Here is a 22124-nt window from a genome sequence, read left to right on the forward strand (position 1 = left end):
CCTGAATGATCCAACTAGTCTTTTGAGATTCTATGAAGATTTGCCAGTTACTTTCCTGTCTTGGGGAGGGACACAATTACAGTAAGAACTTACAACTAACTAATGAGTCAAAAGCAATACAGTCACTTATAATTAAGAAAAACAAAGTGAAGTTTTTTGTCTACACAGACCACAGTAATGTATAATACTTTAGCCATTTTAACATACATCGCCCTAACAACAAGTTTTGCTTCCTTTAACAAAATGCCATCCCATTCAGGTAACAAAGCTCTGTATCATCTCTGTGTATAATGCTATACACATGAATGTTCCATATGATTTGTACTTCTTTTTATGGTTTTATGGTTCAATGAACTAGCCATTTAACGACTTAAAAATGGAAAACATTCAAATGACTTTTTTTGGATTTATCTGACATTAAGGAGAATTTCCAGGATTTAAAATGTCTGAAGTGGTGTGATTAAATGGTAAAATGAGTAATGTTGTAATGATTTGTAATTATTTAATAATTAAAGAGCTCTCATGAATATTCTTGAAACTCCCATGGAAAAGCCCAATAGCGCACTGATTTCATCAAGCATTCAGATCAAATCAGAAATTATTTGTATAGCACCCTTTTTCCAGTGTTCTAAATGCAGTCTACAAGTGAGTCACTTTAATTTCTTCTACTGTTTTCTGTTCTATCTATATCATATGCATTAACATTCTGGGTCTTTTTAAACTGACATCTTGATTTTTACTATATGAAAGAATCACGCATTAATTATGGCTGAAAAACATTCCGAGTGCAGTAAAAGTGGTCAGATTTCATCAGCAGCATCAGCTTCCTGTTGCAGGCTAAGGAGGAGTCAAATTGGGTTTGTAACTGCAGATGAATGATAACTTCTTGTTGCAGTCACAGCCATCCCATATACCCTGGACTGGAAAGAAAGACAAATGAAGATGAAAAGGAAAAGTAACAGAAAAATTTATAAATGAGTTTAACTTCTGACATGAGCTCCTTTGGGCTCAGCTCAGTCCCTGAAAAACTGATTCTCCTTTCAATTTGTGTTTACAAAATATATAAATTGCACTAACCAAAAGGTGACATTTTCTCCAATTAATTCAGGAAATATTGATCCGATCATGGGGTGGTTGGGGTAGATTTGTAGAGAAAGGCTGAAGAAAGCTCATGATTAAATAAAATGGAGAGTACCTTCCTGGTTCGCTCCAGGAGAAAATGGTTCACAGAGCAGGGTTGAGTTATAATAGTGGAGATCTGTGTGTGTGTGTGTGTGTGTGTGTGTTTTGGGGAGAAGTTCTGACCCTGATGACAAGGAAACTGTCTTGAAACAGAAAGGATCACTGGAATAATACGTTCAGTTCTGATAGCCACACATCAAGAAGGATGCTGATAAATTGAAGAGTGTTCAGAGAAGATCCACGAGAATGATTAAAGGACTGGAAAACATGCCGTAGAATGATAACCTAGATTGATCTCCCTGACACTAACAAAGAGAAGGTTAAGGGGCGACTTGATCATAATTTATAAGTACCTACATGGCGAACAAAAATTTGATAATGGGCTCTTCAGTCTACCAGACAAGGATATAATGAGATCCAGTGGCTGGAAGTTGAAGCTAGACAAATTCAGACTGGAAATGAGACACAAATTTTTATTAGTGAGGGTATTAACCATTGGAACAGTTACCAGGGTTGTGATAGATTTTCTGTCATTAGAAATGTTTAAATCAAGATTGGATATTTTTCTAAAAGATATTCTGTTGTTCAAACAGGAATTACTGGTAATTTAGGGAAGTCCTATGGCCTGATGATTACAGTGGTACCTTTTAGCCTCGTAATCTGTTAATCTAACGGAAACAATTGTTCCTTACACTTTCATACTAGGTAGAGTGTCTGAAGGTAAGTCAGAAATCAATCCCTGTTTTCTTTACCTCTTAAATTTAGAGTCAGGCAGATTCGTACTTTGAAAATACTGTTAAGTAATCCACCAATGGCATTGAAAATTGAGCTCAGAGGCCTCTGGATGAAATTTGTCTGTGATCCATCAGTCCAGCTCAGAGAAGAACCCTGCAGAAAAGTAATAGAGAAGTTTAATGAGAACTGCAGAGAGGAGAGGTATTCTAATACTCTTCTGGGATTGAAAATGAGTAAAGGAGTGTGAGGTGGTTTCTGCAGAAATGTGTGTGTACCCTTATTGCCTACAGTCACGCATTGGCCTATAGAGCTGCATGAATAATTCATTTTGAATAATGTATTATAGTCACTTCACCTCTTCTTCCCTTTGTGAATTGTCCTCACATAGGTTGCAGTTTTCCTGAATCTATTTGTTATTCAGCATCAATCTATAACTCACTTACGAGGAGTTCATTGTAGGTATTTGGTGTTCGATTTTTGAAACATTTGGAATGGACACATGGTACATTTCCAGTCCCTGATTGCACGTATATAACTCATAGAATCAAGTTTCTAGTTTAAATAGTAATGATTACAAATATGAGGTTCACTTTCTTTGAATATTCCACAATACTAGTTGTAAATTCATTGTATCAACAAAAGCTCCTACCAGTAAACTCATTTCCTAGAATATTGCTGAGAAGACAGTCCAAGTGAATTTATTACAAAATATCTGAATAAATATATTCACAGAAGCTTTTGATAAATATTAACTCATCTCTACTGAGCTCACATTCTGCTAGGCAGAAATTAAATCTAGAACCCATTATCCACAAGCCAGTTTACCCAGCGAAGCCTGAACCCAGGTCATCCTACAGTTCTGGACTAGAGCTGGCTGGAATGTATGTGTATGTGTTTGTGTGGTAGGGGGAGGATGGGGTTCTGAAGAATTTTTTTGTTAGAAAATCAAATCTGAAAACAAATTGTTTATAGCAACTGAAAATAGTTTGGTTTTTCCGCAATCAAAAACCAACTTTTGGGCGGGGGTTCAAAGCTAAAAATGTTAAGTTGAAAATCACTGCAAACCAATAAGTTTTCTATGGAAAATTTTTGCAATCCTTCTGTGAACCTCTCCTAGCTGGTTATTATTTTCATGACTTTTCTGGGTACACTTACCTTTTGGTGACTTCCTCCTGTCCAGAACTGGGTTGTCCTTTTGTCTACATAACTGGCGAGGTTCACAAGGAAATCACTCTGAGCCGCACTGGAGATGCTGGTGAGGTGACCGCCCCCTGCTATCCTCTGGCAAACACTCTGCATGATAAAAGCATATTAGACCCAGGGACATAGAGTGGGAAAGAGAGTGAGGGAAGAGTCTGTGAAACAGAAAGGGGAGACAGAGAAGTGGGAAAATTTGGGAATGGGTGTGAAGAGGGAAAGGGAGGTAAGAATATGAGAGAGTGAAGAGAGAAGGGCAGTGGAGAATGAAATAGAAAGGGGGGAAATAGGACATAAGAGATAAAGTTGTATAAAGGGAGCAGAGAAAAACATACAAATGGAGCAAGGTGCAGGGCCACCTGGGGGGAGGGGCAAGTGGGGCAATTTGTCCCAGGCCCTGGGCCCCACAGGAGCCCTGTGAGCCGCTCCAGGTCTTCAGCGGCGGATCCTTCAGTGCAGCGGAAGACTTGGAGTGAGTGAAGGACCCACCGTGGAAGTGCTGCCAAACCCTCAGAGCACTGCCCGGTGAATACAAACGCCGCAAGCAGCGGGGGAGAAAAAAAAGCCATGATCGGCAGCACTTAGGCTGCTCTACCGCTGCTGCTTCATTCTTCGGTGGCAATTCAGCGGTGGGTCCTCCCCTCCAAGAGGGACCTGCTGCTGAATTGCCGCCAAAGACCCGGCCCTGCCCCAGACCCCCTGAATCCTCTGGGAGGCCCTGGCAAGGTGTAGGCCAGAGCAGAGAGGTGTGAGAGGAAGAAATAATGATAAAGGGGAAAACAAGAACATTAAGTGTGGAATGGAGAGAGGGCAGAAAGGGAGAAAAGTGGAGACAGAAGAGGAAGAAGGAGAAAATTGAAAGGACAAAAGTGCTTAAGAAATAGTTTTTCTTCTTGTGTTCCCCAGCCATCCACCAATCAAGATGGGGTAGAGATTTCTTGTAACTATCTTCTGCTGAGTGAGATTGTGTGATTTTTGCCTCTATCCTGAGGTAAGAGGATGGTTTGTCTTTCTCCTAAGGCAGGAGGCAGCCTGAAATGAAGGCAGTTTGCTTTGGCCCTAAGGAGCCCTTTGCCAGTTCACCTTGACAATTAGGGCATTTGTTTTGCCATTTAAACTGAACACAGTCTCATAGCCATAACCAAGGAAGGAGGCAGCACCACTTAGCAAATGTTTACACTGAGTGCATTTGAAAGAAGTGTCTGCATTTTGAAAATTTACATATTTTGACAAATATATATCGGTACATCAATGTAGCACTAGCCTCATCTGGTATCATTAGAACAGGGAGTGAAGTGAAGTCAGTATATCTTTTAGCAAGCCTCTAAGATGTAGAGGAACATAGACAAGGCAAAAGGAATTTGGTCTTCAGAACTCTTTAGCTCCCAGACTGCTGCACTGGGCAGCACAGTATGGGGAGAAGATGACCAGACCTCTGTGGAGAAAGAAGTGGTTCAGGACTATTTAGAAAAACTGGATGAGCACATGTCCATGGATCCAGATGCGTTGCATCCAAGGGTGCTAAAGGAGTTGGCGGATGTGATTGCAGAGCCATTGGCCATTATCTTTGAAAACCCATGGCAATCGGGGGAGGTCCCCGATGACTGGAATAAAGCTACTGTAGTGCCCATCTTTAAAAAAAGGGAAGGAGGAGGATCCGAGGAACTACAGGCCAGTCAGTCTCACCTCAATCCCTGGAAAAATCATGAGGGAGGTCCTCAAGGAATCAATTCTGAAGCACTTAGAGGAGAGGAAGTGATCAGAACAGTCAGCATGGATTCACCAAGGGCAAGTCATGCTGACTAACCCAATTGCCCTCTAGAGGAGATACTGGGTCTACGCATGAGGGAAAGAGTGAATGTGTTATTCCTTGATTTTAGCAAAGTTTGATACAGTCTTCCACAGTATTCTTGCAGCAAGTTAAGAAGTATGAGCGGATGAAGTGGACTATAAGGTGGATAGAAAGCTGACTAGATTGTCGGCCTCAACGGGTAGTTGATCAACAGCTCCATGTCTAGTTGCAGCTGGTTCAAGTGGAGTGCCCCAGGGTCAGATCTGGGGCCAGTTTTGTTTCAATATCTTCATTAATGATCTGAAGGATGGTGTGGACTGCACTTTCAGCAAGTTTTGCAGGACACTAAACTTGGAGGAGTGTAGATACACTCGATGGTAGGGATAGTAGGATACAAGCCTAGACAAATTAAAGACTGGGCCAAAAGAAAACTGATTGAGGTTCAACAAGGACAAGTGAAGAGTCCTGCACTTAGAATGGAAGAATCCCATTCACTGTTACAGACTAGGGACCAAATGACTAGGAGCAGTTCTGCAGAAAAGGACCTAGGGATTACAGTGAACGAGAAGCGGATATGATAGTTGACAGTGTGCCTTGTTTGCCCAAGAAGGCTAACGGCATTTTGGGCTGTTTATAGTAGGGGCTTTGCCGCAGATCGAGGGATGTGATCATTCCCCTCTATTCGACATTGATAGGCCTCATCTGGAGTACTGTGTCCAGTTTTGGGCCCCACACTACAGGAGGATGTGGAAAAAATGGAAAGAGTCCAGCAGAGGGCAACAAAAATGATTAGGGGGCTGGAGCACATAACTTATGGGAGAGGCTGAGGGAACTGGTGTTGTTTAGTCTGCGGAAGAGAAGAATGAGGGGGATTTGATAGCTGCTTTCAACTACCTGAAAGGGGTTCCAAAGAGGATGATCTAGACTGTTCTCAGTAGTGGCAGATGACAGAACAAGGAGTAATGGTCTTCAATTGCAGTTGAGGGAGGTTTGTTGGATATAGGAAAAACTTTTTCACTCAGAGAGTGGTGAAGCACTGGAATGGTTACCTAGGGAGGTGGTGGAATCTCCTTTGTTAGAAGTTTTTAAGGTCAGGCTGACAAAAGCCCTGACTGGGATGATTTAGTTGGCAATTGGTCCTGCTTTGAGCAGAGGGTTGGACTAGATGACCTCCTGAGGTCCCTTCCAACCCTGATATTCTAGGATTCTATGATTCTAAGTGTTTTTATGAGGCAGAGAGATAAAAGTTAAGCATCCTAGGGACGAGTTAACACATTCAGAGTAAGGGTGGAGCCAACTGCCTCACAAGCATAAAAATCACCCTAACCTTCCCTCCAACTTGGTGTTAGGATTTTAACAAGGAATTAGAAATTCTCTGGCTTGTTCCCGAGTTTAGATGGAAAAATGCCAATGTTGAAAGGCAGTGAATTCTGACCACCAGAGAGAGATGGGATTAAATGAGAGCTGTGTTCAGATTTCAAAAATTCTGAGAGCTGAGTAAGAGTTGGTTCGTAGCTACCCAAGCATCTCACATTGCTAAGCTTCATGCTGGTAGCTCACCCACACGTTCAGCCCTGAAATGTGTATCAAGTACCTTCTTCCATGATTGATACATTTCAGGAAAATCAAAAAGGAAGGAGAAAAGAAACAAAAAATGTAAAAGAAGTTAGAACAAGAGGAGAGAGAGAGAGAAAATTCTCATTTTGAAGAACCTGGTACCTCAGCACCGGCCCATGTATTTTGCTCTTGGACAAACTTGTAACACTGGCCCATGTTACTGAACCATCCATCCCGGCAGGGACCTTGGCAGAACAATTTTGATTCTACAAAGGAGGATTCAGCTTGAGCTGGGACTTGAATGTTCTTAGGTGAAGACTGACTGCCCTTAAATATGTTGGACAAGAACCGGACATAACGACGTTTGACATCTGGGTTCTTGTCACCTATAAGAAATACAAAACCAACTCCCAGAGAGAGGTACAGGAAGAACAAAAGTCCAGGTATCTCTCTGGACCATATGTCTCCCTCTCACCTTGGATGTCTCTTTAAATCTAGTTAAACTGAGTTATAACAGTTCCTAGGGAGAGTCTATAAAAAGTGAAACAAGGTTGATTTACTGAATATAATTAATAGCAAACACTGTACTAGATATTCAGCGGGACAATGAAAATTCAGCAAAGGAAGTGCACTCATCTTAGGAGTCAAGGTCTGATGAGGTCATAAACAATCTTATTTTGCTGCTTTCATTGCAGGATACAATGGATCCACTTCTCTACTTCACAAAACCATGTCAGTGGTTGGTGCAATGCATCGCAGCTTGCTGATTCCTCTCTGGCTGTGCCCCTTGGAGAGACTGCTGGGGGTGCAGCAAGTCAGAACTGAAAGGCATTGGCAGGTATTTTTCAGTCCCCCAGACTCACACAGCAGTCAGCTCTGCAGATCAGGAGCATGTGTATTAGCAAAGCTTCGTCTGGGAGGACCCAGGACAGAACTAGCAATATGAATTGCAGCCTGGGGCTGAGGTGTATCAACACCTTTGGGAGAGAAGGAGGAATACTAGAACAATACAGATCTGTCAGGCCAGAATTAAGATTAATTTTGTGAAAGTTATTGCAGTCAATTTCTTTCCGAAATCCTTCTTAGTAAACAATCAGCACAGTTGGAGTCAACTTCCAAATATCATTGATTTATCTCCCAAAAGCACATATGGTAATTTCCTCCACCTCGTTAGAATCTGCTTGTATCCATTCAAATGTCATCTTGTGGAAGCCCCATTTTCCCCTCTAGAGCTAGATGTGCCTGGCACTAGCCCAGCAACAATGTGGGGAGGAAGGTGCAATGAACATTTTCATCTCCCCACTCGGAGCTCCCTGCCAGGATACTGCACATTCTGGGTCATTTTTAGTATCTGAGGACTCAAGCCATCCCAAAGGGGAGAGAGATGGGTGAATTATGGTGCTGCACCCTTCCTTCAACCCCACCTTACAATCAGGGGAGATGGCTAGGAGCAGAGCATGCTGCACCAACTTCAGAGGCAGTACAGGCACACGCTCAGGTCTTCCATGAGAGATCCCTCCTGGAGCACTCCTTAGGGTGGTGCAGGTATAATCCCAACAGACCCTGGTGGGCAGGATCGAACCAGGGACTTTTGGAGCTTAGTGCAGGAGTCTCTACTGCATGAGCTAAAGGCCAACTGGCTGTTAGCTAAGGCTGTAGAGCAAATTCATTTAACTCTTTCTCTCAGTGGTCTTGGTGCCACTAGATGGGACAGAATACCACACCCAGAAGGTATGCAGGTTACACAAGCCCACACCACCTCTAATGCAAGGGCAAGTCAATAGCACAATGGATACACACACACACTCAGTCTCTCTCTCCCCCAGCATCTTCTATGCCCGTCAGTCTTAAAGCAGCTCATTTTCATTTTGTCCCTGCCTCAGTCATACCAGGAAGAGCTGTACTTCTGGGTTGAGGGCAGGACGGGGATCATTTTGAGTTACTGAGGACCTTTTGCAGCTCTTTCCACGTAGAAGGCTTGCACAAGGGCACATCACACTAGACCAGGACCCAACTTTTGCTCATTATCACTGCATTGCAGAAATATTAAACAATACACCAGATTCATTCTACGTTAAAAAAACCCAAAGCCTCGGACTTTTGCTCTATTAACTTAAAAATAATTCTGTGCTGCTAACAACAAGAAGCAAATGGTGAGGCTATGTTTCTTTTTTTGCAGCATCAGACAGACATTCTAGATGCATTATACTCACCTTCCAAGCCTGGGAGAACCAGTACACCTAGCAGCAGGAATAAAAATGGAAGGGACTTCATTGCTACGAGACCTTGCGACTCTGTTGCCTGCAATGTGTAAATATCAGGTAGAAATTGTTTATCCAGGCACCTGACTGCTGGTCAAAGTAAGAAATGAAAGAGATCTGCCAGGGCATCTCCATTGATGTCAGTATAACAGAGGAGAGAAATATCATCTTTACATCATACTCCATAGATGGTAGATGGTTTTATCATCAACATGACTCATTATGTTGTGTAAAATATTCAGAAATACCTAGGTGACTTGGGAGCCTAAGCACCATTTTCAGTAGTGATCTAGGGCCAGATTTTCAAAGGTATTTAGGCACCTAATGATGCAAAAGACGCCTACTTGGAGTTTTCAAAAACACCTAAACAGGTTATGTGCCTAACTCCCACAGAAAGTATTACCCCTAATCTCATCTAGACTAAACACTTCTCTTTGTAGGCTTGTTTCCAGACTGTGTTTCATATTCCTTTGTCCGGTTAAGTTTTAAGTGTCTTCAGGAATGAGGCTTCCACCACTTCCCTTTGGGATTCTAAAAAATACCAGTGTCAGAAATTTTGCCCTGTGGTTCAGCCTAAATATTCTCCTTCCTAATTCTCTCTCATTTTTCCTAGTTATAACCCTCTGTTCAAAATAAGACTCCTTCTGTGGTGTTCATACACTTCAGATACACAGAGACAATTATATCCTCCTCTTCCACTCCACCCCACGATTTATTTAGACAAACGGTACATTTTTTCGTTCTTTTAATCTTCCTTTGTAAGTCTGTACCTCCAGCTCGAAAGAGGGTAGACAGGAGTGAATGAACGAACAGAAATAGCACCCTTCAGAGGCAGCTCAGCGATAAGTTGCTGTGCAGTCACACTGGAGCTTCCTAGATGACGCTTTTATATTCTAGTCTTAGTGACATGCTGAACTAATGATGGACTGAATAGAAAGAAAATAGCTGCAGCGCTAAAATAATAATGGCAGGAGAGAGGTAAAATGGAGTAACTGGATACTAAAGAAAGAAAGATGGAACAGCCTAGGGAAAGAAACTTTGTCAGCATGATGAATGAGGATTTCTCCATGGACTCTAATTAACATTAATGTGAATCACATGGCTAACTCTGATACAGAGCAGGCCAAACTCAACCCTAGTGTGACTTGGCTAGATGCTGATCTTCATTACACTGGGGGCAAATCTCAGAGTAATTCCATTTAATCCATTGGAGTTACTCTGGATTTACACAAGTATAGTGGAGATTAGAATCAGGCGCAGTGTCTTGAAAACACCATGTTTCCGCCCCCCAGTGACTAAGAGAAAAAGTAAGAAATGTATAAAGACGAAGCTGATACGTGCATAAGAAAGACAACTGTTGGTGTGTGTGTATATATTTAAAGTGCATATGAATAGATAGAAAGATAAATAATATAATAAATAGACTGAGACAGAGAACTAGAGACATGCAGAAGGAGGCATAGCAAAAAAAGAGATTGATAAATACCAAATTGCAGATTCTCTCTGTTTTTTCTTCCTCCTTTTCACTTTGGTGTGAGATACAAACTCTCTCCTTGAGATATTTATGATGCCAGCTTTGGCAAGGATGAGGCCTTTGGTAAATGAGGCCAGCTCCAATATTTAGCCTGAAATCTCTTTTATATAGTCTCTCTCTCCCTTAAACAAAGATGGGTGGGGTCCAATTCTGACATCTGTGCTATTTTAAGCACCCTTGGCTTGCTTAGTGAAACCTTTCAGAAACACACCTTAATCTGAAGTGTCTACTGAGAAATGATATGAGAACAGATAAGTTCCCTTCACAACATGGGAGGAGGTAGGGCGGTCCTTTTAGGATGACCCTTATAAAAACAGGCTACAGTTCTGGTTACAAATACAACAGTAACATCTATAATATTTGTGCCCATCATTGTAGAACACTTTGTCTAAGGGAGGAGGAGGGAGAGGAGCAGAGAGAGAGAGGCGTCTATGTGTGTATGTTTTGCAGGACAGGAGCCTAGAATTGAGACAATGTGAAAAACTATATTTCTTAACCCATCAGATGAAGACATTCCCTTCAGGACAAGGCTCAGGTCTGTTGATGAAGCAATGGAACAGGTCAGAGCTAAGAACTCATTCAAGCTCCATTAAACATAGAATCATAGGATTGGAAGGGCCTCAAGAGGTCATCAAATCCAGTCCCCTGCACTCATGGCAGGACTAAATATTAACAGACACAAACTTCCTCGTGCCATGCCCTTTTCTTAAACCTTGTCCAAACATCCTTATGTACAGTAAATGCTTCCTGCATCCATTAAATGCTCTGAATCACGCTATGTAATTGGAGCATATGTTTGAGTTCATGCATTCATTTAAAACCCAAATATTTATTAAAGGGGTGAAAAGGACTCTTTTCCCCCTCTCTTTGTACAAATATAGTTTCATTGCCACCAGGTTCCGGGAGAGTTGTTCCCTAAAGCTTTAAAATTAAAAAGAGGTATAGTAATTAGCTGGAGTGTATTCATTAGAGAGATCTCAGGGGCTGGATCCTAATGCCTCCTTAAAGATGGACTGTGGGACTGGTTTTGTATAGCTCCAGGGTATCCCAGTGGCAAATTTCCCTTTGTTTTATCTTACAAATAGCATATGAGGGCCTGACTCTGCTATGCTAACTCACACTGAGAAGCATCTAATCAGGTGAGATACAATGTGAGCAACAATTGCAGAGTCCTATCCTTCATCACTAGGCTGTTTCTCCTGCCCTTCCGGGTAATGTGGTATGGGAAAAGGTGTTAGGTGTTTGTTTTGTGGTGAAGAGCAGTGTGTTAAATGATGATTATGTACTAAACCCATAAAATGATGGTAAATAAACGCTCTGAATAGCTTACCCACTTCTCATTCTCACCATAATATATTTATAAAAATCAGTTTCTGAGTACATACTGCATTCCATTTACTATAGCAAAATGTCTCTCCACCACCACTAGATAAGTACATTGTAATGGTACCAATTCATTTAATGAATGGATCTGACCTCTTCTTACTTGGTTCATGACTCATCTGTGATCTGATAATGATTTTCTTGAATTTATTCTTACTTGAAATTACTCACTAAATACTTTCTGCAGATAATTCTCAGCCTGTAGATTCTTTATGAGCAGCTCATTGAGGGTATTAAAAAAAATGTGTTATTTTGATCAGACACATAGTCACATTGTACGCTTCCATTTCCTGCCTGGATGAAGATAATTCTGAGAAGGAAGTTACAGAGCATGCATTTAAAATTTGCTTTCCATGAATATCCTGCAGTATTCCCTGGAAATTCACAGTCTCTGTGAACTTTCCTATCTGTGCATTCATTTGCTAGAATATTCATCGAAAATAAATAAATAAAGTTGCTGGATGGGACTTTCAAATTAACTTAGGAGTACAAGTCCCATTGAAAGTCAATAGGACTTGTGATTCTACCGCACTTAGGTGCATTTGAAAATTCCTCCTGTTAACATAGTTGAAGCATGTTTGTTGATAAATTTGAAGGTATATTTATCAAACATTTTTGTAGGATTCACCTGGGTCCATTCTCTGTTCTCTCTACCTGTATAGGGCTATCTATCTGCTGTTTGTTTCTCATAATATGGGCATGCTCCATTTCCCAGCACACCTGCATGGTGGAAAGAGTCACTGTTCTATTGGAAGTGCTGTTCTTCAAAATTAAGGCATTCTCCCAGCGACCCCAGCTGTCTGCACACAAGTGTTTTTATAACCACAAAATGATGACTGAGCAAACATTTCATTTAGCTGTTCAGAGAACATCAAGATCCCTGGGAGAATTAGAATGGTCAGACCCATCACTACACAGCAAAGATGTAGTCGTAAAAATCATCAGGTTGATGGTCAGAGGTTGCTCAAGGCACTTAGCCAACTTCCCAGAGATCTCTCTCCCCCTCTATGTTGCTAGGATATTTGTCAACAGAATGAAAGTGACAGTTCCTGAAAGTGAAGCTGTATTTCCAGGGGTGAGTCAGAGTTGAATAGAATTTGCTTTATGTATGAGGTCTTTCATATTCCAGGTAACTCAGTGCACAACATTGTAAACTAAATGCTAGCAACTCACTAACAGTGTAGCCAATGCAGCAAGTGTTATGCATTAAGCAGCAGCACACATAGCAGTAGATGTTAGAAGCAGTTCTCCTAAAAGAGAGAGCAGGGGAAATGTTGACCTGGATTATCCTTTATATGCATATTGGAAAAGTGCCATGAGATCTTTGATTCCACCATGGGCAGAGGTGGGGTGGGATCACCTTGCTTTAAATAGCTTATGATTTCAGGAAAGCTTTAATTGCTATGCCTTCCACTATGCCTGAAATACCTTCCAAATTCTGCATGCCATGTAACCTCCCTTTCCTTCATATTCCTCCTCACAACTTGCCTATTCCCATGCTCTCTCCAACGCTGACTCCTACACCCATGCTACCCTTCTAATGTAGGTAGGATAATAATATTTAAAAAGCTGATAGTGCTGTGACCCAAAGTATAAAGGAAGCAACCTTATTAGCTTGCCCTGCATCATTTCCCCTTCTAGTATGTCATACCATATCCAATTTACAATTTAAATAGGCTTACTATTGCTATATAGCACCTTCCTCACAACTGACTTACTTGGAACTTTTTGTGAGGTAAGACACAACCTATTGTGAGTAAGGGTATCAGAATCTGACCCTTAGATTGTAAATTCTTTGGGGGCAGGGATTATCTATGTATTCTCTCTGTAAATAATTATATACTTAAATTAATCCCTAGCACCAGCACTCTACACTGGATGAAGAGGGATAGGAAGGTGTTTCCATTTAAGCATTATGGAGTGTGAGGTCTGCGTGGTTTCCAAAGTCCAGTTTGAAAGGTGACAATTTACAATTCACAGTTATGAGAGCAAAGCATTTGCACAAGAAAAAGAGACAGAACTCTAGTTTTGGTTCTTTTCCACAAGGCTGGACCCAGAGTTCATTCCAGTCAGGCACAGTGATCCAGTTCTTCTTTATGATTCTTTCCAGGGCCTCCAACCAGAGCCCATTCCATGTGGGTCTGGTAATTTAGTTCTGGTTTTGTTCCTCCCATCCAAGGAGTTGTATTGGATATTTGAAAGATCATGAATAATTATTGATATAAAGTTTGTTTTTGTCTCATGTTTTGCGAACCTGTCTTTTGAGAGGCTGGGTAAGGATGGGTGAAAATTGGAAGAGGAATCCTGGTCCCCGTCATTCTCCAAAAGTTTCATGCCTACAAGTTCCTCCATCTGCTCAGGATACCTACTTACTGAAGGTAACAGGCTGATAGCAGGCCTAGTTTAGCTTACTTTGTATTTCACTCACAGTCTTACTTAACTCTTTTAGTTAAATGAAACAAAAATGTCCCTTTAGGAGCAAAGGTGACGTCTTAGAGGCTGCTATCCATTCTTGTAGCCTAGTTTCTGAGTGTATATAAATAGTTAAAGAAGTTGCAATTAAAACTTGTCTGTAAAGGTTTCTTCCTCAGGTTTAATTTCTGCTTTATTTAATAAAATCCCCCTGCAATAGAACAGTGGACTTGAATCCCCTCGTTACAGTTTGAAAGCAGTTTAGAATCAGATGTAAATTTAGTCCTAACACTTAAATTGACATGTGCTACCTTGCTCTTACAGGACCTGAAGCGAGGCCAGAAATGCTACCTCTACAGCATCATGAGAGTTTATGACAGCAAACCTCTGAGGGAAATGTTGTCCCATCAGTACATGCTCAATCTCCAGCACCAGAATTTGCTGGGTAAGTTCCAGCTGGTATTGCCATATTCATCAGCAATCTATAGAAATTGGAGTCTGGAGGGCAAACCTGGGGTTTGAGGGAATTAGGATGAGAAGTTTATGGTGCCATATAATACACCGGACACACAAAATGGAGCCTGGAATAGTTTGTAGGCAGAGGTCAGGAAGTCTTTGGCTGATGAGCTCTGCCTTCCTCAGCAGAAACCACTGTGACAACAAGCAGCAAAACATTGTAGGTTTGATGTTATTTATTCATTCACAGAGTGCCTATCCCTAGCTCCAGGTGTTATTTACAGAAATGTTGAATGCATAAGATCAGAGGATAAAATATAAAGATGCTATGTCATCTCCTTCCATCAAGGTGTCTGATAGCCACTCTCTTCATCCAACCTCCCATCCCTCATCCCACACTCTTACCAAAGACCAACAAAAATCAGATGGATCTTTGTGACATGCCCTGAAGGTCAACAAATTTTGGCTTTGATAGACAATGAATTTGAGTTAAAGACCTTTCATGGAGATTGCCCTACCAGCCACACACTCTCCAAACCCACACTTCGACTGTTAGCTCAACTGCCTGTGCTGACCACAACAGCAGTGATATCCACAAAGAAAGGTAGTCTTTGAGGTCGCTGGGTCCCAAACTATTTAGGACTTTGTAAGGACAAAATCAACTTATTAAATTCCATTCAAGTTACAGGGAGGAGATTATGGTCCATGTAATTAGAGAGGTCAAAAATGGAGTCAAGCAGCAGAAATTTTCTTCTCATGGTTAAGCTAGCACCACAGATGCACAATCTCAAATATCATTTCTTCTCTCACTACTGACCGCATCAGGGACAATGTCACATCTCCATGAGACAGCAGCTGCCAGCAAAAGGTTCTGAAGCTCTAATTGTACTTAGAAATATTATCTTCAGACTCCATAGCTCATGCATGGCAAGGAGCACTTCTCATCCCTTCAGTTTTAACACACCATGCTGCATGAAGTGATGCTGCTGTATCACTTGTTCAGCTAGTTTTTATGTGCAGCTTGATTTTTTCCAGTGCAGGCTCCTCTCTCTGGTTAATATATTGGTATGCAACATCACTGCCCACCAAAGATATAGCACTTGTGTATGTATGTATGTGTGTATAATACAGGGGGTGGCAACCTCTGGCACGCAGCTTCCCAGAGCAAGCACCCTAGCGGGCCAGGACAGTTTGTTTACTTGCTGTGTCAGCAGGTTCGGCCAATTGCAGCTCTCAATGGCCACGGTTCACCATCCCAGGCCAGTGGGGGCTTCGGGAAGCAGTGCGGCCGAGGGATGTGTTGGCTGCGGCTCCCACCACTCCCATTGACCTGAGATGGCAAACCGTGGGCAGTGGGAGCCGCGATTGGCTGAACCTGCCGACACAGCAAGTAAACAAACTGGCCTGGCTTGCTAGGTTCCTTACCCTGAAGAGCCATGTGCCAGAGGTTGCCGACTGCTGGTATAATACTTGATTCCTGTCCATTTTCCCTATCCTCTCACCCAGGTCATATTACTGAGCATGAAGTCCGGTTTTACACCTCCTTCCTGGATCAAGCTGAAGAGAGAGAACCAAGAAAGGTCTCAGCTAGAAACAGCGCCTCTCTGAAGTCTAGTGTCAGGAGACCTCAGCTATAGATCATATTCTAAGGGACATCACTGTGATCATCTAGTCTGATCTGCTGTATTACACAGGCCATAGAACTCCCCCAAATAATCTGTTTTAACTAGAACCTCTCTTTTAGAAAAAGATCCAATGTTGATTTAAAGATTGCCAGTGATGGAATTTCCACTATATCCCATGATAATTTGTTTCAATGATTACTCTGTGTTAAAAAATTGCGCCTTATTTCCAGCCTGAATTTGTCTAGCTTCAACTTTCAGCCGTTGGATCTTGTTATACCTTTGCCTGCTAGACTGAAGAGCCTTTTCAATTTTTCTATTTCCCAGGTAGGCACTTATAAGATATGATTGCCTCTTAACCTTCTCTTTGTTAAATCAGGTTGGATTAGAAAAGGCAGCATGGACATACTGAAGTCTCAGTGGAAAGATGTCTGATAAGTGTCTGTCCTTCACTAACCTTTGTCTGTTAGAGTCTAACTCTGACATTAATTGATATCAAACTATCCCTCACTTAAACTTAATCTCCATCTTTCCCATCAATCTGTAGGAATTCACAGTGACTGAGTCCAACTAGGTGGACTTTGTAGGGACTGGAGGGATTGGCAGTTAGACCATCTTTCTGTGTTTAAAGCACTGGCTGTATTTCAACGTTAAAAAGTTTGCGATGAAGACTGGCACTTCTGAACTGTTGTGTTGTCTGCCTTGTGGAGGAGAGAGATATGTGACAAGAGCAGGCTGGGAGGGGCTGGATGGCAGACAGCATAAAGCAGCGTCCATCAGGCTGTGGTACTGATTTAGGCTGGGATTTTCAATGGAGACTAAGATAGTTAGATGTCCAAAGGCAAGAGACTTTCAGTGTAAATTGGATGCTGAACTTCCTTTGAAATCCCAGCCTTAAACATGAAATGAAGAATGTCAATGTGTAAACAAAATTAAAACTGTTCCATCATATGAACTTTCTGCTGGACAAAATGGAGACAGCTACTTTTTTTTAAAGTCCGAGAAGCAACTTGCATGACCATGGGTCCAATCTTTTGTCTGTCTCCTCCCTTTAGGAACAAGAGCCAGGCACACTAGCTCACATTTCACATGCTTCACGGTACTGCAGATCTGCTTTGAGTTGATCTGCACTGACCTCCAAGTGACACAGTGACATATATTGCATAACCCAGCTATACTATTCCTGCGTTCTATGAAGGGCTTTCCCACCACATCTATGTCTGAAAGAACTGGGCCTCTTCTCTCTGGAATAATTAGTTTCCAAACCCATCTCTCGTAGTCCGAAGGAGAGCAACAGCAGTAAGATCATCCTGAACCATTCCCCCTTTAACAACTGGAAGACAGGAATCCAGACCAACCTCTTTTGTCTTTAACTCTTGAGAAAGAAGGAGGATGGAGAAAATTCAAAAGAATGCAGTAGGATTAAGAATTAGGAGATGTTACAAAAAATACTAACTTTGATTGGGGCTAATCGGCACCCCTGCTGACAGTCCATGCATAGAGGGCAAGGATAATACAGGCAATGGAGCAGAAGTGGTTCGTTCAGGCCAGGTCTGAAGCACATTGGTGGTGAAGTGGGAGGAAGCTGGCACTGCTGCTGCCACTGCCGTGTCTCTTCTGTGATTAGAGGACATCATTCTTCAAGGCTGTCAATCCGCACCCTTTTCTGAGCATCAAATTCACTTTAATAGAACCAGCTGAATTTTTTCTATCAAAACTGTCTTTGAATGGAAAAGTGGATTTTTGGCTAAATGGGTTTTCAGTGGAAAATTTTGACTTGGAAGATGTAATCCAGCCAGGCAGGCCTGGCCCATATGGGAGAATGGGAGATAGGGCACCGAAACTATGATTCCCATGAGTAGGGTGACCAGATGTCCTGATTTTATAGAGACAGCCCCAATATTCAGGGCTTTGTCTTATATAGGCACCTATTACCCCCTGCCCCAATTTTTCACACTTGCTATCTGGTCACCCTACCCATGAAGCACTGTGGCAGCATAGGCGGACACCGCCCTGTAACTAAACATTGTGGCAGTTTTGATTTTCCTGATGGAAACTTTCAGTCTGGGTTGAAAATATTTGATCTGCAGGTTTTTGATGAAAAGTTGCAATTTTCCACAGGGGAATCCCCCCCCCTTTTTATGAGCAGCTCTACACTTAATCAGGCTAATTATGCAGAAATTAAAGGCCTTATTGTTAGGCTAACAGTAAATCTAATTACATTCAACTTTATGGGGATGAGTAACAGCAAAGGGACTGCTGATCAGCAGCACTCCATCTGACCCAACGAGAGCACAGGCTGCTCAGGACCTTGCAGGATGGGGCCCTTGGATTGCTGGCAGTTTTCTGATTTTGCCTTAGAGAGAACCACAAAGGCACGAAGTCCTAGTGACATCTGTGTCTACACAATCATAATGAATTGCTAAATGCACCAGAGTTGATGTAAATAAATCATTTTATCAGGCTCATTTAGGCTTGTGCCTATCATCAATTAACTTGTAATACAATCCCAGCACTGAAAATCCCCTTTTCCTTTACAAATTAGATTTATCCCTAATTATAATTGGAAGACATCTTGACAGCTTTGAAATACTGAGTTGGACTAAAGCTCACAGCAATTTATTCATTTAGATTTTGAAACACCCATATGCAAAGATATAGATGTCTCAATGATTAATTAGATTTACAGTGACAGTCCCACAACATTAAAAGCTTCTGTACAGGTAACACTAACACAGACAACTAGTAAATCATAGCAGCACAAAAGCCCCTTTTACCTTCTGGTCTTGTGGCAACATACCTTCAACCTTTCCTCAAAACTCCATCAAGAAAATGGTGAACCAGTGGAAACTAATCCCTACATAATGACAGAAGGAGAAGCAGGCCTTGAATAACAGAGAGCTTTTCTTTCTGAATGCATTATAAAAACATGTAAACTTGACATTCAGTGCAATTTATGACACTTCAGGAGAGTGGTGAAGGCAGCAGAAGGAAACTGGGGAGGTACGTTATAGTTGTACCCAAGATGAAATATGGTGCTGGGACAGGACGTTTTGTAGGTTAACCTTATCTTTTAGAGTCAGGTATCTAAAATACCATTCCTTTTGGAACACTGTTCCCTGTGCAATCTTATATACACATCCACATTTTTCTAGGACACTTAGGAGACTAATTTCCTACAGCTGAGCTCATTCACAAAATGTTCTCTATAAGGCTCTTTGATATAAAATATATCTCGCATATTATTTTTGACCCCCTCCCTCCCTGAGAGAACCATTAAAGAGAGAAAACAATGTTTTGCCTCTGGTGACAGGAGGTTAACAGGTGGACTACAATTCTATTCTGCACCAGCCTGGAATCCAACCCAGCTCTACGTATGATTTCCTCTAAGGGTTTTGCTTTAGAAAACTACTGGTTTTTTTAGCTAGCAAAGGGAAATTCACATTGTGGTAACGATCTAGAGTTCCCTCTGCTCTCTTCCGTGGGTAATGTTTTATTGCTGAAAGCATAACATATCCTATATTATGGATCAATTTCCAAAAACATACTCTCTCACTGTAATGAGAATATATAAAAGACAAAACAAACCATAAACATCACTGGTATCTCAAGATGAAATTTTGTCAAGCATGGCATATTGTTTTTGCAATACATTTTACGACACCATTACAACATATTATTCAATATAGTCCAGCTATCCATTACTATAGCTATTTAGTATATACTACCAATTGATTTAGCAGTTTAGTCGCATCATTCTGTAGTTTTCAGTAAACGGAAGATATTGTGCTAGATTGTGGGTGTGACTATGCATGGTTGTAAAGTCCTGCAAGGTTGTGGAGGACCTACTTCAGACCCTGAGCCCAGGCCTGGCGGTTGGAGAGAGCAGAGGAATCATGCCTGCTGTTCCTCACAATGTGAGCAACAAGGAGGTTGTGTAGTAATTTGTTGTTGTCAGAAGGGGTCACAGTGCAATGAAGTTTGAGAACCGGTGCCCTATCCCAACCCCACCCTTTTCTGTGGATACTCTTCCAATGAACGGATTGGAAACAAAGAACTAGCAAAAACCACTCGATGGACTAATTGTGCACTATCAGAGGGATAAACTAGGTAACTTAATATTTTCTATGATTGGCAGCTGTGTTAAATCCCACATGAGAAGCTGAAGCTTTATGCAGCAGCGAGAGCACCTGAAAGGATTCTGTTTCTGCTGGTGGCAATGAGAGTTATTGTAAAGTCAGTTTATATTTTAGGAACAGTCTGAAGCAAGGGGTGATGTATAATCTTCACCAAGACACTGTGCAGAGACACCTCTGATTCATAATTCCTCTCTTTCCTTGCTTCAGAAAGGGGGTATAATTTGTTGTTAGCCTTTACCAACAGTTGCACTGCCCAGCAAATGGGGCTGGTGTTACCAAAGCTTCACTCCCTCCCTCACTCACTTGCTCTAGCATGGGAGATAAGTGTGCAGCAGCTGCATCTGCCTACACCCCTGAAGCAAAGCACCAGGTAGCCTTACTCTTTTACATAGATTGTGACTTGGACTCAATGCCTAACTCAGAACACCTATAAAACCTTAATGTAGATCCAGAACTCAGCAACTACACATTTATTAAGAGACAGATTGTGAGCTCATTCCTGACAATGGTGAGCAAATATTCACTCAAATAGTTCCACTGATGGCAACATGGCTTCTCATGTGAGTGTTCACTGGTGCAAGGAAGGGGCTCACAAGCTAGCTTGTGATGATACGCTTCTGGCAGGACCCAACTAAGAATGCCAATTCAGGACAAATCACTTAAAACAGGGCAGTTACAGCCCAATGCTGGGGTTTTTCCACCTCTAAGGCAAAGCAAACCAGCCAGACAAAGAAGACTTTGGTCTCAGCCCACTGGCTAACCACAAGTCACACAAGCAATTCCCTTAGACACTCCAGTTTCCCAGTATCATAACAAGTGCCACTCATCCTGGGGATGAATGGTTATGAAAACTAACACCCCAATAAAAGAAAAAGGTTCTTTTGATCCAAAATCAAAGGCCCCGACCAGGTCAATTAACGAATCAGATCTTACCACAATTCACGTGTTGCATCCTTTAGTCTAAATCTAAAGGTTTATTCTAAACGGAAAGATAGATGAGAGCTTAGAATTTGGTAATGGATATTACATACCGTAATGGCAGTTTCTTAGTTCAGGCTTTGTAGCATAGTGATGGAGTAACCTGTAGGTTCAATCAAGTGCTCTGGGAGTAAATCCCGGGGTTGGGGATGGGGTCAGTTCAGTCGCTTTGTTCAGCGCTTCAGTTTGTAGAAAGTGCCCTCCAGAGGTACGGAAGCAGGAGTGCGAGAGCAGATGGAGATGGGATCACTTTTATGTCTTTTCAGGTGTAAAAACACTGCTTTGTTCTTACTGTGGAAAATTACAGCAAAATGGAGTCTGGAGTCACATGGGCAAGTCCCTGAATACTTTGCTGAGTTACAAGGCGTATCTGGCTTCTCTCAATGGGTTAATTGTATAGGTGATGGTCCTTAATGGGCCATCAAGCAGGGTAGGCAGAGCTAGCACCAAACTGTCTGGGGTGTCACCCAGAAGCAGAGCATAAGTTTGAAATACAGACAGTATAGAGCCAATATTCATAACTTCAACTACAAAATTACACATGCATACACACAGCATAATCATAACCAGCAAACCAGAACCTTGTCTTAGACACCTCATTTGATCCCCTTTATACAAGATTTGGTTCCACTACAAGACTTTGGTTGCAACAATGATCTATATGGTCCCAGATTATATCAATAACATCACATAGCTATAAACAGATTTTTTAAAAACAATCTTCCCTCAGAAAACATCTGCAGCTCTGTCCTTACTGTAGATCACCAGTCTGATAAGCAAAGTCTAAAAGTTCAGTTTCTTCCAGACTTACTCACAAGGTGAACTACTTTACTCTGAAAATAATCTCATTGAAGTCAATGGACCTCAATTCTTAAT

General features: G+C 41.7%; 2 protein-coding genes across 3 annotated transcripts; one reads left to right on the forward strand and one right to left on the reverse strand.

Moving 5' to 3' along the window:
* Positions 1-837: 837 nt before the first annotated feature.
* LOC116817989 (snaclec bitiscetin subunit beta-like) lies at positions 838-8737 on the reverse strand. The gene is made up of 5 exons (XM_032768564.1): positions 8677-8737; positions 6626-6870; positions 3073-3210; positions 1935-2070; positions 838-920 (listed from the first exon to the last, which is right to left on the reverse strand). Exons 1-5 carry the CDS (start codon positions 8735-8737, stop codon positions 838-840), a joined length of 663 nt encoding a protein of 220 aa, XP_032624455.1.
* Positions 8738-11404: 2667 nt separating this feature from the next.
* Positions 11405-16332, forward strand: FAM216B (family with sequence similarity 216 member B). 2 transcript variants are annotated; one of them, XM_075062614.1, is made up of 4 exons: positions 11405-11469; positions 13910-14019; positions 14378-14498; positions 16016-16332. In XM_075062614.1, the coding sequence occupies exons 2-4, from the start codon at positions 13921-13923 to the stop codon at positions 16144-16146; spliced, it is 351 nt and encodes a 116-aa protein (XP_074918715.1). In that variant the 5' UTR covers positions 11405-11469; positions 13910-13920; the 3' UTR covers positions 16147-16332. The 2 variants fall into 2 exon arrangements, with proteins under 2 accessions (XP_074918715.1, XP_032624476.1); XM_032768585.2 differs by lacking the exon at positions 11405-11469 and having other exon boundaries at positions 13793-14019.
* Positions 16333-22124: the final 5792 nt, after the last annotated feature.

This window comes from Chelonoidis abingdonii, chromosome 1, assembly GCF_003597395.2.
Source record: "Chelonoidis abingdonii isolate Lonesome George chromosome 1, CheloAbing_2.0, whole genome shotgun sequence".
NCBI lineage: Eukaryota > Metazoa > Chordata > Testudines > Testudinidae > Chelonoidis > Chelonoidis abingdonii.